General features: G+C 40.3%; 1 protein-coding gene across 1 annotated transcript in view; it reads left to right on the top strand.

The window, feature by feature from the left end:
- The first annotated feature begins 2,566 nt into the window (after window positions 1-2,566).
- Window positions 2,567-17,384, top strand: part of bin3 (bridging integrator 3) — a 31,535-nt gene continuing 16,717 nt past the window's right edge. The window contains exons 1-4 of the mRNA XM_030103911.1: window positions 2,567-2,690; window positions 12,157-12,205; window positions 13,431-13,471; window positions 17,068-17,129. Coding sequence (XP_029959771.1) covers window positions 2,683-2,690; window positions 12,157-12,205; window positions 13,431-13,471; window positions 17,068-17,129 — 160 coding nt within the window. The 5' untranslated portion in view covers window positions 2,567-2,682. The remainder of the gene's footprint in view (window positions 2,691-12,156; window positions 12,206-13,430; window positions 13,472-17,067; window positions 17,130-17,384) is intronic.

Genomic DNA, 17,384 nt, shown 5'->3' with positions numbered 1-17,384 from the left:
AAACAAAAGAATATCAATTTAATGAGCCTGTAGATATCTATTTTTGTGAGTTTTGGATATAACACTAAGACATCCAAAATATCAGTATCGAAGTAGGATTAAGGAAACACTGATAACCATGTCAGTATGGTAGAGTCGAGTTATTTAAAGCTATTTAAAGGTATCAATTAGACATTTAATGCAACTCTACATCTTTAAGGGAAACCTGCTTTTTCTCCTTCTAATTTCTTGTCAGTATCTCTGATAACCGGCTGCTGTCTCTGACGTTAAGGGAGTATATACTGAATGAGAGGTGGATAATTTATATGAGCATTGTTAACAGCTGAAAAAAAATAAATATCTAGCAGCCACGAGACACAGCATTTGGACTGAGAGAGAGTGTGAACTGACAAATGCAAAAGCAAAAAGAAAGGTTGAGAAAAGCTATGCCACAGAGGACACAATACATGCAGAAATGAGCTTCCAAGGCCATACTTTCCCTTTCCTGTAACGAACCATTTTCACTGCTGAGCTTCCTGGCAAGTGTCCACTTATTCTCCAATTAATTTGGCCTCAGAGGGTCTTTTCTCGACTCATCTACATGGGTAAATGAGCAGACGTTCTTGCACTTTTGGGGTAGTATACACAGCCTGCAACGTTTAACTGTAGATCAATAGGTGTTTTTTTTTTCTTTTTCTTTAAACCATAGAAAAATATTGTTGAATTGCATGGATTGATTGATATACATCGATGATTTGGAAAGCAGCAACGAAAATGTTGAGAAATTAGAGCGCCTTCATTGTCTCTAATAACAAGCAGGTTGCTTAATACTGACACCTTATTTTCAGACATTTCTACACTTGTTAATTTTCCATCTTACATCCTGCAATAAGTAAAAACCTCTAATGTAAACATAATGTTATACACAGCCTTATGGGGTTGACACAAAGTGACATATACGTGTTGTGATGAGAAAAACCAAAATGTTTATTTCGAATGTTTATCTCGAAGGAATTTATGTTACATGCTGACCAATATCTAGTTCATTCAGAATTTATTTTATCAGAAGCTATTCTCTCCTCCAAAAAAAAAAAAAAAAAAAAAAACAGTTTGTTATGTGTTGTGTCAAGGATTGAGGCAGAGGAAGGTGGAGACTACACCAAACTATTTCCATTCCTAAATGAAGCTGTGGAATAACACCTTTGAGAACCCAATATTTTATCAGTCTCAGTGTGTGTGCGTGTGTTTGTGTGTCTGTCTTCTGTTTTCTGCCGTTCTACTTGTAACGGACAGCTTTTGTAAAATTGACATAATTTCCCTCCATCCCACTCTGTTCACTTAGTTTGGCGGTGACAACATTACAGGCTGCAACATGTTCGTCGAAACAATAATCTGTGTAACGTGTGAATGCTATACATGAATGACTTGTTCAGTCAACTCAGAAACAAACAGTTTCTAATAACGCTTCTCAGACAATAATCTGTTATTTTGTTTTTTAAAAAAAAATTCTATTATGTTCTATCATCCAAAAGTGGGCGGCTGAAAGCTCTGAAATTGGAATTTGCCTCATCCTCGGCCTTTGCTTCATGTTGGATCCGAGCCAACATCAGCAGCCATCTTTGTGCCAAACTGGGTTGCAGGGTTGGCTGATCAAAAACAATACATGATGAGAACTCCACAGGAGCAACAAATCATAAATGTGACCTCTGTCTGCTCGCAGTTGAAGGCAGCCTTGTGCTAATGTTTGTGTGTAACTGTTTGAGTTAGTCGCAGTGAAACTGGCCTTGGGTAAGGCCAAAGGCTCGGGCTCATTCACAACAATTAATAATTGTGGGATATTAAAGAAAAAAAAAAGTTACAAAAAAGACAAAAAAATATACTCATGTTTGAAGAGATTTCAATAATGTGTAGATATTATAGGCTACTCATGTCATCTTCTGGACTACAGGGTGGCTTCAGGGATTTTGTGGTCTTCAACAGTGACACTGGTGTTCAGATGGAGTCGATTCTCACTGTTTTCTGTTGTGTTGTGTTTCCTTTCATTACAGTATATCCTCATCTTTGCATGTGCACGGAAATGTACCAAAGTGCCACTCTCACCTGCTTGGGGGTGGTGCTCATTTCTTTATTATGCATGAAAATAAAAAGTCACATTGGGTGAAATGGGATAAACCAGACAACAATGCAAGACAGACAATTGGAAGCACACACTGGGATAACTGTTCTGTTGGCTTTTTTGTTCAAGAAAACAAGGGGTCTTGTTTAAAAATGTTGTGGATGTCTTTAGCCTATTTCATGTTTCTATTACCTTATAATAAGGTCCTTTTATGATGAGCTGAATATTGAAATGAATTTTACTATATCCTTGTGATGGGGAGATGTGCTCCCCTGTTTACTTGGCACTTCAGTTTGTTGTAATGCAATTGTTTTGTTATTTCTATGTAAGTACTTGAATAAATAAAAAAAAATATAACTTGTCTTCGGTTTATTTTGGATTTCTCACGAGATGAAAATACCCGAGTGTTGTGCTGAAGTCACTCACCGTGCGCTGCAGAGGTGAAGGGTTTGAGAGGAAACACTTTGCGGATCAGCTCCGGGACTTCCTGTATCCAGCTCGGCTCTTCACTGCTGCAAGCAAGGGGGATGTTTCTCCGAAGACCGTGAAACTACACGAATGAAACCGGGAATAAAAGTGCACTCAAAATGAGCTGGTACGTAAAAAATAACCGCGTGTATCATTTACGGTGTTTAGAGGAAGCTACGTCTCCCAACAGTGTGTGTTTTTAAGGGGAATTGAGTTCTGGCTTGTCGCCCGGGATCCGTCTATTTCCTGGTAGAGCTACGTAAACAGTGCCGGAGTTAGCTGTAGCTTCTTTAACTGTCGATTCTTTCGATTAAAACCATCCGAAGTGATCCACCTGGGCTCGGTTTGGATAAAGTGTGCCACGTTTCAAACTAGTGTATTTGTTAAACACCGATCGGAAGATGTTTAAGTCGCGTCGCCGGCTACTTGTAGAGTGCTGAACACTATTAGCCATCTGTCAGTGAATGCCGGGGCAAGACTGTTCACCAGGCAGCAGGAGAGCCTATAACCCAACCAATTAATGAGTATAAACTGCTGTCTTCATATGTAGTTACATTTTTGCACTGTTCGAAAGTAGTTTGATGATTAGCATTAGCATCACGAGTACTCTGAGATGCTAAGTGTCAGGTCAGCAGGGTCAGTGGTGAAGACATTTAAAGGGACTCGACATCAATGTCACTACTTGTGTCGAGGATAGTTATTAAGACATATAGAGGATTATAAATGCGTTTAAAATGACCAATATTTGATTAGTTAATTTTAACTTTGTTTGAATTAGTTTCCTGTTGTCACTTGAAATATTTATTTTGGCCGAGAAGCTGCAGCATTTCAACAAACTTCAGAGACCAGTGCCGTGCCTAGCACTGCGGGGGTCCTGAACCACTTCTTGTCTGGGGGGCCCCTCTCTTGGACTCCAGCTTTGTCTTGACATAGCAAGCAGTTGATTTTTTTTGTTTAATGACTGACACATATTCATTCAACTTTGCTGTTTCTGTTTACCAATGCTATGAGGCCCCATTCGCTCTATATATTCAAGTGAAAATGAATAAACTTTGTTGCATTTTGGGTGTCTGTTTACAGAACAGCTGTGCTCAGAGCCACTGAAACTGCAAGGTTTTGAAAGCACCTCAAAAAATGTGAAGCATTTCACAAATGCTCCGACTCCATCTCCCTGTGTAGACCAAGTAAGGCTGGGCAATTTTATCGATTCTGTGATATAAATCGATATTTTTTTTTGCCAGAAAGTATCGATCTTTCAGCCGCAAGTATCGATAGATTAAGTCTCATTCAAATCCCGCTTGTTCCGTCCGGCACTCTGCTCGCTGCCCCCTCCCCCTGCTCCGTCTGCTTTGCAGGAAGAGCAATTAGGTCAGCCAGCCACTGGTGTCGCTGTAGCACTTCTAGTAAGTTACCCACAGAAGAAGAAAGAGCAAGAAGGATCGAGAAAATGGCAGAGAATTTAATTCCAGCGCCGCCGTGTCTTAAATCAGATGTGTGGGAGTACTTTGGTTTTAAAAAGAAGAAATAAAGTGTTGATTTGGACAAAAATTTTGCGGTTTGCAAGCTGTGTCACACAAACGTCAAATACTCAGGAAATACAACAAACCTACGGGCGCACCTCAAACGTTACCAGTGAGTTAAATGTGTTCAAATGGCACGTTGTTACTTGAATTATTGGCTGTTTTAAGAGTAACCAAGGTACTATGTTTACTAACTGGGTGGCTAGAGGGATACCCTCAGATGTTAAATGTGAAGTTAAAAAAAAAACTGTAAAAGAAACTGTTCAGAACAGGCCACTTGCTGCAATTTTCAATGTGCACTGGAATGCTGTTGCACTTTATTTACCTCACAAAGGCTTGCAAGCCACAGTTTGCACTGTTTCAATAAAAAATAAATTTTCTCGCCACATCTTTGATTCCCTTTGTGCAGCATTTGCAAGCTGTAGACTCTCTGCCTAGTCAGAGCCATATATTGTGTATTTGATGCATTCTTTTTTCAGTTCGGTTAAATCAATCCAAGTCAATGGAACAGTAACAAGATGTCACCAAAATCACACTTTCCCCTGAAAATCTTGCAGAAAATGATGTTAGTTTAACAAATCGTATAGAGTTGCATCGAATCGTATTGGATCATATCGTTGGCTGAAAATCGTGATATATATCATATCGTGAGCTGAATATCGTGTATCGTATCGTCAAATGAGTGTATCGCTACAGCCCTAAGACCAAGGGTGTCCAAACTCGATTGACGCCATAATCCTGCATGTTTTAGCTTTTTTCCAGTTGCAGTACACCTGATTCCAATGATGCACTTATTAGTCGGCTCTTCTACAAGCCTAAGGATGATATCAACATTAGATTGAGGTTGGCCAGTGGTAATGAGACTTGCTCCACCCAGCCACATCATTGGTTCAGCACAGAGCAAGTCTTATTATCGTTGGCTACTTGTATTTTCTGTCAAAGCATGGATAAGTGTTTTTTATGGTCTGTCAAACATGTTTCGAACGTCTATCGAGGAAAATGTATGTCACAATCTATATCTTTGTTTTGTTGCTCAGCCCTAACTCCCAGCCAATACTCTCCCAGAGCTTGGTAATCTTATAGTTGAGAGTAAACCGTAATAGCAATCCAAGTTCATCATATCTCCATAAGAATGTCTGTGTACTCACCGTTGTTAATGTTTAGTGTATTGTCCTCTGCATCTGTGGTTTCAAAAACACACAGCAGCACCTGCTAGTGGCTGCACATAAAAAAAAAAAAAAAAAACTACATTGTTTGCGTTTCAGTGTAAATGGACAATTTGAAATGCAAAAACGATGCATTTTCACTTGTAACATTGTGTAAATAGGGCCTGGGTCAGGACCAGAGGTGGGGTGCTTGCTGATTTTCTTCAGTTTGCCAAATATTGGAGTAACGTTCTTAACAGTTTTGAGTTTCTTTTCACTATTAAAATTTGGTTCACCATGCATGCTCTCGAGATAGGGTTTCTGGTGTGAGAACAGTAAGGCACTGGTATTTCTCCATTGTGTTTCTTAAATAATATTACAAGGAAAGTTATCGTGACTAAAGCTGCTTGAAATAGAAGTTCGTTGCATGTTTTTAGAGGCAGGGTTTGACTGTTTTGTGGGGTTTTTTCAGCAACAAAATAATATATTGACTTGTCTAAACCATTTATTGCACTGAACTATTTTGATCCAGAAGTTATCATTAGATCTCATACACATTTTTTTAATTCATAGTTTGTTGTGTTCTTCATCAATAGTTCATATATGTAATGTTTATTGTCCTGGGGTGTGAACTTTTTTTGGGGGGCCTGGGGGGGTCTGATCATCACAAATATAAGCAGAACACCTGAATTCAGAGGTACTCTTTATGCTCTCCTGACTAGCAGCTGGTTTTTATATTGGTGATTGAAGAGATAGTTGTTCTTTTTGTTTTTCTTCTTGGTGGTGCTGCCAGTGGTAGCAGGTCACACCACCAGTATTTCAAAAAAGGAACATTTCATCATTCTTGGTCATTTTTCCCAGATTTTAGTGCCTATTTGTGTCTTATTTGTGACCTTTATTTTGAAATTGACTGGATTTAGTATCCTTTCCCTTCTGGCTCAGTCTTCTCTCCACTTGATGTGACTTCCTTCAAAAACAGGGGGGGGGTGGATAAAAACTTACATGCAGATTAAAAACTGGATGGGGTAATCATAAACAGTGTGACATCTTGAACAGGTCAGTTATGGGTTTGGATTTGAAGAGAGTCCAGGTTTCGAGTGTGTTCCAGAGTTTGAGGGCCGATTTGCTGAAGCTCTGCAGCCCATGGTGCTGAGGCGGTCGGAGGCCTCAGTGTGGTGGATGGAGGGAGAGGATTTGAGTTGGCAATGTGGAGGAGATCTGACAGATAAGGAGCTGCGAGGCTGTGGACAGCTTTGAATGTATAAAGAAAAACTTTACACTCTATCCTGCATTTGACTGGGAGCCAGCTGAGCTGCTGTGATACTGGTGTGATGTGGTGGAAAGACCAGGTTTTTGGTGATAATGCGAGCGGCTTAATTTGAGACCATTTGAACCCTCTGCAGGGATTTGCGAGGGAGACCAAAGAGGAGAGAGTTGCAGTAGTAGATGCGTTAGGTGATTAGCGGGTAGACTAGTCATTGTGAAAACGGCTTCAGAAGCCATTGTTGGTCTTTTTTCTCCCCGCCTTTAGCAGTGGGAAGAGAGCATCTGCTTGGGTATGGATGCCTTGGAGAGAGAGAAAAAGACTGCTTTTCCTCAGTGTTAAGGCAGAAACGACTGTGCCTGGTTGACATATCAAGAGATGTACTATGCTGTTTACAAGCCTCCTCCATATACAAATACATTATGTTTGAATTGAATTTAAATTCATTCCTATTATTGTGTTTATGCTGACAGTCCTGAATGCAAGCTTTTAAAAGATTTACTACTACTTTGCCTCTCAAAGTATTTGATAAAGTTTAGGTTAAATGTTCACATGGATGATGGATTGTTTGTCATCAAATAATCATTTACGAAGCAGTCCTATGGTATATTGATCTGTCTCTACTTGTCATGGAGCACAAAATATTTAAAGTTTTTAGGTGAAAGTATTTAGATGGCTCAGTGTGTCGACACCCCAGACAAGCTGTCAATGATCTGTGAGGTTCTTTTTAGTGGGGATTTTCAAGCTTCGATCCTAAAGGATGTCTTTAGTGATTTATAAAGTTAAAAAAAACTTTGCTCCAATTCATCCCTATATCAAAGACCTATAAATATATGCCAAAACCATATAATTTTCCATACATTTTCAATGGTACCACACCTTATATTTACTGATATATTTACTCACACTATCAAGATGATTGCTCTGGCACATTTTGCTCAAGAAAGGAGCTTGGGGTACGGTGCAGTTATTTTCAAATGATTTTGAATAGATTTGCTACCAGGATTGACTGAACCAGCTCAGTTTCTTGGGTGCTTGTTTGTCAGATCTGCTAATACTGGCAGTATTGTTATGACTTGGTTATGGTTGTGACTCCCTGTTTTTTCTGACTTCTTCTTTGAAGCAATTTTCTGAAAATAGATGACAACACTGCCGCCTAGCAGCTAAACGATAAAACGCTTTGGTTGATAAAGGCAGCCAGTTTGATTTAAGCTGCACAGAATATGGTGTTGTTTGTGGAACAGGAAGGCACTTCACACCATTATATATTAGCAATAAAAAAATGAGGTCAGCTTGCAGCTTTTTTTTTTCAAAAAACGACAACTTAACTGCGGACTTGATCTTTTTGTCAGTTCCCACATAAAAAGGACCAACGCTACAAATTTCACCGGGATTTTCTAGAAACATGGCCAAAAGGTCAACTGCAATAATCACAATTAAAGCTAAAAGAAAAGATGGGGACTGTCGACGATCAGCCTTGATGTTAGCCTGACAATTGCTGATTTTCAACAAGATCAGGCCATCAATATCAGATATTTGTGTTTAGTGTTGTGCAAAGGAATAGTTGTTGAGGCATTACTGGTTTGTTTCATTGTCATTGGATTTTACGCATTTTAATTTTGCAGTTAAGGTGCTATCTTTTATTCCTCAATTCAGTTTATAAGCATTATAATATTTTATTGATTATTTAATGGTGCAAATGGACTTGTTCCCATTGTATTTTATATTGCACTCATCAAAAGCTTTTCATATACTTCACCACTTCTTCCTCCAAAGTCATAAATGCATCTAAGGGGAAATGAGGAGCAATTTTTTCAACACAATAACTGTGACGCGCATGTATATTAACCTGCTTCCAACTACGTTACACACTCTCGGTGTCACCAGAGCCATGAGGAAGATGGCGTCACTCAGTTCAGTCAGTCATTCAATAGCTGGCAAGAGACGTTTCTACCAGCACGCACCGCCAAACACAAGGTCAAGAGCGGGGTGTTTGACCAGTGAAAAGAGCCCTTTATGGGCTCTGCTGACTGATGCATTCCAGCACGGCTCGCACACTTGGTTAGATGACGTGAGAGATTTGACTTTCGGGTCATCGTCGGAACAATCCCACTTCCCAACATCTTCAACTGCCCCTCTGTGCTCTGCGGAATATCGGAGGTCGAGTGACACACTGTCTCTCTATTGGTGTACACATTTGCAGTTCCAGTGAAAAGCCATTGGTTCTTTCAGTTGGTGCATAATGTGTCCCGGATAGAGAGGACTGTTACGTCTTTGTTCTTGCCTACGTGCTTTCTTGATGGTGGTGACGTGTATCCTATTACAGCAAAGATCAGATAGCTCTTTAAATGTGACCAGCTTGCAGCAAATGTGTAAAAGAGCTGCCTTTCATACAGCTCAGGCTGAATATATGTACTAATGTAATCTTAACATGAAATGACTGACCAACTTTCTCTGCTTTTCTAAAATTCACACCCTTGTGTATAGGGAGGAGTAAAAGATGAGAGATCTATTTTGAATTGCGTTTTAAGGAAACACATTCATGCTTTGTAATTTTGTTTGAAAACCTAATAACATTCATTTGACACGGATTAACGAAGACTTGCTATTGAGCTAATTCATAATGTACTTTACACTTTCACTTTTATTCAGTGGTGCTCTAAGAGGAGGTCATATTGCAATCTCAAGGTGGTTTGATCCCCATCTCGTCCTGTCACTATGCGTTTGTGTGACAGCAGCTTTATCATGTCTGAATGGGTGGATGTGACCACTGCACCTGTCAATGCAGGTAAAGTGCATTTGGACCACTGAAGCGATGTAACATACTGTATAAGTGAAGTCCATTTACCATTTTAGCATTGAACACTGTTAACAGTCGGTCTATTGTTCACCCGTGTGCCTTAATGAATGAGGAACATAGATTGTTTCTGACTTTGTCGTCACATGCGTAAGTTTGATTTTCACAAAATTTGGATTTCAGTTTGTGCACAGTTACCCTTCACTTATCTTCACCTGGCTGCCATGTGTTGCCAGTTTGGAGCCCACAAGACAATACGCAACTTTTTTCCTACATGTGACAGCCCCTACAGGAATATTGCTCTGTAAAGAAGCATTTGAAATGATTCTCACAGCAACTTCCATCCTCGCTCTTTTTCATTCCCTCTCTCTTTGCTTACACTACAGTTTTCCCTCTCCCTCCCTGTAGCACACTCAACTCAGTGTGTTTGCCAGTTCTCACGAGCAGCTGAAGAGAGTGACCACTTTCCTTTGGCTCTTTATAGAAGTGCAAACCCTTTGAATCTATAGCATTAAGCCTTCCCCTCAGTTTCTTTCCGAGTGCGTATATTCACTGGTACATTAAAGGGAAAATCTACCTTAATATAGTTAAACTTGGACACAGACTCTTGATGTCATCTAGACGTAAAGCCTACGTCCTGTCCTTGCCAACATACAGAAAAGAGAGACCATTTAAAACAAACCTTTAAATATATGCTTCACGGTGCATTGATGGCTGTTTGGAGCACGGTTGCAGTTTTTATACTTAACTCTTCCATTGGGGTTTTTTTTCTGCTGTGTGCATGTTGTGATTTTCTTTTCGACACACCCACTGGGAATGGCAGCAGACATCAAAGCTGCTTCCAAACATTGTCCAATATTGGTAGAAAACTGAGTTACCCATGAGTTCCTTTACCGTTGGTTGCACTGTTTTATACATTTAAGATGTCAGAACACACAGACAGTACAGACTACATAATGAACAGAAAATTTCTCAACCGCTTCTTCATTTGATTTCACTTTTTCACACTAGTGTAAAGGCCATAGCAACTGTTTGTTTGAAACCTATTGGCACATACAGTATGAGTCACCTCGTTTAGTTGTAGTTTCTGCCGGAATTGCGGATTCATCGTTCAAGCACTGGCAAATGGCGTGGGTAAACGTCTCACAAATCTTGATGACATGTGCCAAACGCGAAAATATTGCACTAGCAAGTGGAACAGTCGTCAAGACAAGTAGGTGCCCAGCCACACTGACAGAACGGGTTAATGGGATATGTGCGCAACACTGAAAACTAGCTTCTGGGCAACATGTCAGAAACTGTTGCTGATATGCCTGTTACCCATCTGACTGGGCTCAAATGATTCGCAAATGCTTGTTTTGTCTTAAATATTCTGGTGAAAACTGATCATGCAAAAATATATTGTCTCCGTGGGAGGCTGCTGCCGCTTGGTTTTTGTGGGGTTTTGGAGAGCACTGTTTGGCTTCCAGTCTTATTTTACATGAAAAGAATACAGTTAAGTTATGCAGCTGTTGTATTTTGGGAAAGGAATTCCATGCAGTTGCAAAGGCAGCGGCGTGCGTGCGTGATGCGCGCTGTATGACGTTATCGTTTATCTGTCAGGTACTAGAGAACGGTGAGTCACTTATATGAAGCTGACTAATTTCTGTGGTTATTTTCCATCTTGGCTCACCCAGATGATGACCTAGTGGGTGAAACTTCTCTCCTCAGCCAAAGCAGCAAAATGTTTTTCGGCATTCGCAATCAGTTTGGCTTCACGTTCAATAAAGTGGGCTCATTGAAGACACGGCCTGAAATACAGGACACAGCCAGTGAATCAAGTGAAGTCTTCATATGTGAAACCTGTTTTTTATATTTGTTTTATCCGTCTTTCTCGATTAATCCTGTTGTTATATGACCACGTTGGATTTTGTGTGATTGAGCTGTCATCAAAAGGCTCTTCTCCACACATCAGTAGCTTTCCCTGGTTGCACAACGAAGCCCTACATCACACCCTTTCTTTTCCATCTCATTAGTCTACACACCTTTCTTTTGACGCAGCTGCTGCCTCACCCTGCCTGTCAGCAGCAACTGTCCATCATATAGCTTAGATTTCAGGCCATTAGTGCCACATCAATGACAGCCTGGAGCCAATCACATTGCTACGGCAGTGTTTTGTCTCATGGCTTCCCAAGGCACTCTGAAGTTCAGCAGCAACTTATTAGGGCAGAGGCAGGGTTTTGAAATTGGGATAAAAGATTGTGTTTTAACTAAGAAGGAGCAGGTTTCCTTTTTCTCTCACCAAAAACTACAGCGGAGATATCCGTGTTTGCTTTCATGAGTAAAGAAAAGTTGTACTTCATCCCTGAAAAATTACATACAAGTATTGCAGATCTCATGACATGTTTTTTGGTGTCGACGTGTTTGTTTTCGCCTGGCTGTGCCTTTTGCAGTCCCAGTATATGATGGTATCTCCCTGACATTTTTGGGGAAAGAAAAAAAAAAAGCTGCCTATTTTCCTGATACACAATATAGCATCTGTATTTGATTGCCAGCTGGGGTCATGCTGCAAAACCACAGACAAATGCGGGGACAGCCGCTTCTGTTGAGTGATATCCGCTTGCAGCTGGAGCCAGATGTGATCAGTGATGACATGGAGTTAATGTACATGGCACTGACTGCATTCTTGTGAGGACCAGGGATTAATAGCCTTAAATTGTCTGTCAGTGATCTCAGGAGTCACTTGCCCACCCTAAGACCTGCGCTGATCTCGAGTCACCCATCATGCAACTGATGGCAATCCATGCATTTAATAGTGTCACACTGTAGCTGCTCATTGTCTGGTTGCTGAAGTCTGTCACATCTCATTGCTTTTTGTTTCGTTTCAGGATGCCCTTCAAGATTGGTCAACCAAAGAAACAGATTGTCTCTAAAACAGTAAGTTGCTGGGAAAAACCCCAAAGCGCCTCACTCAGAAAGATTCTGATTAAAAAAAATCAAATCTGCAGGCCACCTTTGTGTGTATCTATTAGTGTGCATCTTGCTTTATAGTAAGACGTGACCTTGTTTAATCTTTTCCACATGTATTTCAGCAAGTCACAGTGCATTTAATTGTTTTACATGAGGACGATAATGGTATCATCAGTTAATGTGCATGTCCCATTTAGCTCAAAAAAGAGAAGTTTGCAAATGCCACCGCAGTTCTTAATGGGTTAAGGCAGTATTTTTATATATTTTTTTAAACGTGCTTTGTTAAAGCTTAGCTGTGGCTGTTAAGCTTCATAAATGGCATATGCAATGCAAATGGTAGTCTAAATACTGTCATCGGCGTGCCACAGCTATGAGACTTATTGGACTCCAATTTGTCTAAACCGTTCAGGAGGCAGAGGTGGTTACCTTGAAGTGACAGTGAGTGGGCGTTCTCCTTGTTGGAGAAAACCACTTCCACTGTAATGGCTCTGTGGCCCAGCAGTCACAGTCGAGCTGGGTTTCCAACTTCCTGTGCCATTCTAAGCAAAAAAACCATGGAGTGGGTTTCAGGCAGCCCAGCTCAGAGACCTGCTAGTGACAAAGTGTCAGCTGCCTCCTTCTCTGTTTTGGCCTCTGTGTGTAAACCAGGAGCCCACAGAACCACAAGACAGGAACTTATGATACCCCTGTAACTTGCCTGACATGTTTTATTGACGGAGAAAGACAGGCTCTCTCATGCCAGTGACGTTGTGTTTTTTTAATAGGTCATTTCAGTGTCAGCAAACCCTGCTAGGCAACCCTCAAGTTGATATCAGCAGGTATAATGTGTGAAGTGATTACAAAATTCTAAAATCACTGGCTGAAAAGATGTGTGAGTAAGAATATGAAGTAACATCAACAGAAACTTTAGTTTCATATTCAAGGTCATGTCCGTGTTATTCTCAGGTTCAGCAGTGCAGCAGCTGTGTATAAACCACACTGCAGACTGTAGGCTCCGAACGGCGAGAGGCAGGATGACAGCTATGTCACGAAACAGTTGCAGTGTGTACAGACTGCTGACGCATGTTATTTTAAATGGTTGTACTCTCCCATTTGACATGCAGAATTCCCTGTAGAATTCTTAGTACTTGACTCCCATGGAACATTGTGAAAAAAGTTCTCTCATCCTTTTTTTTTAAATGTTTTTTTTTAGGTTGAAAGAGACTTCGAGCGAGAATATGACAAGCTTCAAAAGTAAGTTAAAGTTTCCGTTTATAACACACACACACTAATTAAAAATATATATTGGGTCCTACAATTTGCTAAAATGGGCTTTCTGTTGTGCATTCTTACAGGAATCATTTTTCATAAGTTTATGTAAGAATACCAACTGGACACTATTTATAAATATTAGATAGCATATATGTAATATGCAATAGATGGCATTTCAGTGTTTTTGCAAAATAAATGGAATTGGGATCCACATCACTTAAAAACTGAAGACCTGAGAGCTCAGTACATGTGGGCCTTGGCTCACTGTGAGGCTGAGGTTAAAGAAACTCCCCGAGGGCCCAGCAAAATGAGTGGGAGCACCATTTTCCTCTCAGGTTTTGTTGAGTAGGAGGGCCCTTTATCAAGAAGGTGTGGTGCCAATAGACCTTATAGATGAGTCAGCGCAGCAGGCATGCACAGACATTTAGGTTCCCCACCCTAGAGAGCCATGTCAACACACCACGGTGGATCCGTGACCTACATGCAGCACGCTTGATAGACGTGACCCACCACGTTATGTCTCTTACGTTCTGTCTGCTCAGACAAAAGTAATTGAATGAGATTCAGCTTGGGACTGATAAGGATTAGCCTGTCATGTATTCGGCAGAATGTTTCTGACAGGTCTAGTCCGGTGCATTAACTTGAACCCTAACACTGATGACAATATTGAAAGGTTATAAATCCTGATAACTAGCTTTTAGTCTCTCTTTTTCTTTTTTCCTTCAATAGATAGACATTATTCATGAACTAATGAACCAAAGGTAGATTAGAACCTTTTTGGTACAAATCAATAAAGAGAGATGAAAAAGTTAATGTTTTTACTTTGGATATTTGTGTCAGCAATGCTAAATTTACAACATATTTATTTATATATTCAGTCATACAAGGTTTTTTTTTTTTTTTTTTTTTTTTTACAATTGACCATTTTGGGCAATTATATGACTCTATGAATTATTTTTGTAAGCCCGGTTGAGGAAAAGCCATAATGATATACTAAGAGTTCAAGGATTAACTTACACGGGACTAAAGTGGCCGACTTGTTTTTTTTTGTGTGAATGGCTGTGGGAAAAGTATTTTCCAAAAAGCAAAGCCAGAGAACAGCCTCTATAAAATGCCTCTTCGTTATCTCACGGCCCGCTCGGGGTGTTGCTTGTGAATCTTAAAGACACAAGCGCATCTTTCCGCTCCTCACCATGCGATGTCACGTGACGGCTGTGGCTGCACGGGGCACGAGGGCACTGGTGCACGGAGCAGCAGCTGTTCCAATAGGTCGCTCCATTAGCACCTTTTGGAAAGAGACTCCAGGCTCACCTGGCACTCGTCCAGAACGGCTCTCTCACTGTCAGCGCTGACAGAGAAGGGAAGATGCAACAGTATTGTGCAACACATTTTTAAGTGGGAGGTAGTGTCTGGAACATGAGTTTCACATGCACAAACAAGCACTACAAGAACACATTTTGAGTGCACAGGCATTGGTCTCAGAGCGTGTTAGTTTGTTTACATAGTGAGACGCTTTCACCCACTATCCTGCAACCCAATCTCTATGACTGGCAGGGTTTTGCCACTACGCTGTTATTTTCCTCGTCTCATATTTTTCTCCTTTCGTCACTCTCAACTGTTAACTGTGTCAGCCAAACTACGCACCATGTTCGATTTAGTTTGTTTTACTTTACGTGCTGGGATTCCAAATTGCATTACAGAGTCTTGTTATGTGGTAGAATTTCTCAGCTGCCTCCCGGTTCTGCATTCACATAGGAAGCGCTGATAAAAAGTTACCATTGTGACAGCGTCTCCAGATGGTTGTAACAACGTCAAGTTTGTATTTGCAGGTACGACTCAAAAAAGGGATTTTATAAGAAAATAGCGGTGGCTCTTCAGTCAACCTTTAAATGTGCTTCAGATGTTCTCATGTCTTGTTTTCATTTGGATGCTCGCACAAGTTTCCTCACTGAACAAAATGTGTTCCAAAAATGGAAAGAACCTTTAATTATTAGATTGTGACAGTGTCGGGGCCTGAAATATGGCTGATACAATTCACCACAGCTTCAGTAGAGCTCGCTGCGATTAGAAACGCCTGTTTCTGAAGATGGGAAATGTAGCTGTGTATTGTCACTGCTTTAAGAAGAAGGCCGATATGGCTTGTGAGACCCAGTTACATCTAATTGGTGAGAGGGACACACAGAGTTACTGTGGAGATTGTTCTGACAGAATGTTTTTTTATTTTTTTTTTTTTCCCCCTTTGGTGTGAACAGTAAGGGATAAAGTTACATCATTTACTGCAAATGACATTTCTGGAACAACCTCCATCTGGTCTGTGGCGATTTAGTGTAAAATCCCCCAAAAAACGTCAAGACAAACAAAGGCATGTAGAGGACAAGCTCTGATTAAAAACATGAATATGTTACCTTTAGACCCCACATCTTAAGAGTTTACAAACCGTTTGTCGGGGAAACAAACGAAACCAACAAATATTTATGTTTGGTTTTTTTTCTTAGATACATGAATAAATGAATACATTCATTATAAATGACAATCTAAAATCAAAGCTTTTGCAATATGAACGAAACCTGACATTAAATGATGCTTCTCACCTGCTTTGTGTTGATGAAGCCGCAGGAGTGATTTTCTAATAGCGCGACGTGTTTTATTGTCGGAGCTCAACGTTTCCTTTACTGCTCTAACAGTAATGCTTCCTTTAATGAAATGCAGCCCAAGTCACTGTGGACAAATTAAGGCCTCACCAGTAAACAAATAAAAATAATTAGTGGTAATTTGGCAATTTTCAAGCAGTTAAATCAAACAGTTTTGCTTAAGCTCCCGTGAGTATGCTGAAGTAACCCACTGTGTGTTTGTTCCCCAGTAGCAAAGTGAGGAAGAGTCAAACCCTTGTTCCTGAAGCCACCTGACCTCCATTTTTAAAATAACACTATCTACTTTACTTTGTCCTTACAACCTATGGCTCGTAGCAACATCGGAAATCCCATGGTATAGTAGTTACTTCACATCATATAAATATAGTCCCTGGAAAGGAATAATGGAAGTGACACACTGCATTTTTCATCAAACCAGCAGAAATGATATGATCGAGGTCTCAGGGGAGATTCTAAACCCCTTGTTTGTCTTAATTGATATAATGAATGGCATGTGTTTTCAGCCTCCGTAGTCTAGTAATTGCCATTTTTAACACCCATCAATGGAATATGTGCAGTGAAATGATTGAAGACATTAATGCTTCTGAGCGGAAATGCAGTTGACAGGAACGAGAAGGATTCCCCGTTTTGTTAATTAGCTAACAGATTTTATGTGGAATCAATGAAATGTGTAATTTCTTCTTTGAAATATTTTTTTTCCTTTTTTTTTATGTACTTAATTTCCTTTTTTCAGGGTTTGTGTTTTTTTTTTTTTATCCCTGCTTCTGTTGTCTTTGTCCATTTCAGTTTGTTCAGAATAACTAAAAGAAATCCTGTTAGAAGTATAAATTGTTATCAATTAATCTGCTTGTCGCGGTGCCGTATGCTTTTATTGTCACGCTACACACAAAAAGCCGGCTGATGATCATCTTTGTGCTCGTTCCACAGGCTGGAGGATCAGACGAAAAAACTGCACAAAGACATGAAGAAAAGCACTGAGGCTGATTTAGGTGTGTTCTTCCACCAAGTTGTGTGTTCCCGCCTGTCATGCTATTGATCTCCACTTGTTCACCAACATACTTGATGTTGCTTGGCAGGTTTTTCAGGGCTCCAGAGATATTTGGCTGTCCTGGTTTGTTTGCGGTGCGCGAGGTCCTCAAATGAATCCACATATGAAACGATGGAATATAAACCTTCATCTTAATCGTCTTGTTTCATACTTCTGCTGGCAATAGTAGTGAACGCGTGTTGTTTTTTTTTCTCTC

The sequence above is a fragment of the Salarias fasciatus genome, chromosome 12, assembly GCF_902148845.1.
Source record: "Salarias fasciatus chromosome 12, fSalaFa1.1, whole genome shotgun sequence".
Lineage (NCBI taxonomy): Eukaryota > Metazoa > Chordata > Actinopteri > Blenniiformes > Blenniidae > Salarias > Salarias fasciatus.
Note: the sequence above shows the minus strand (reverse complement) of the source record. Positions and strands in the feature narration are given on the sequence as shown.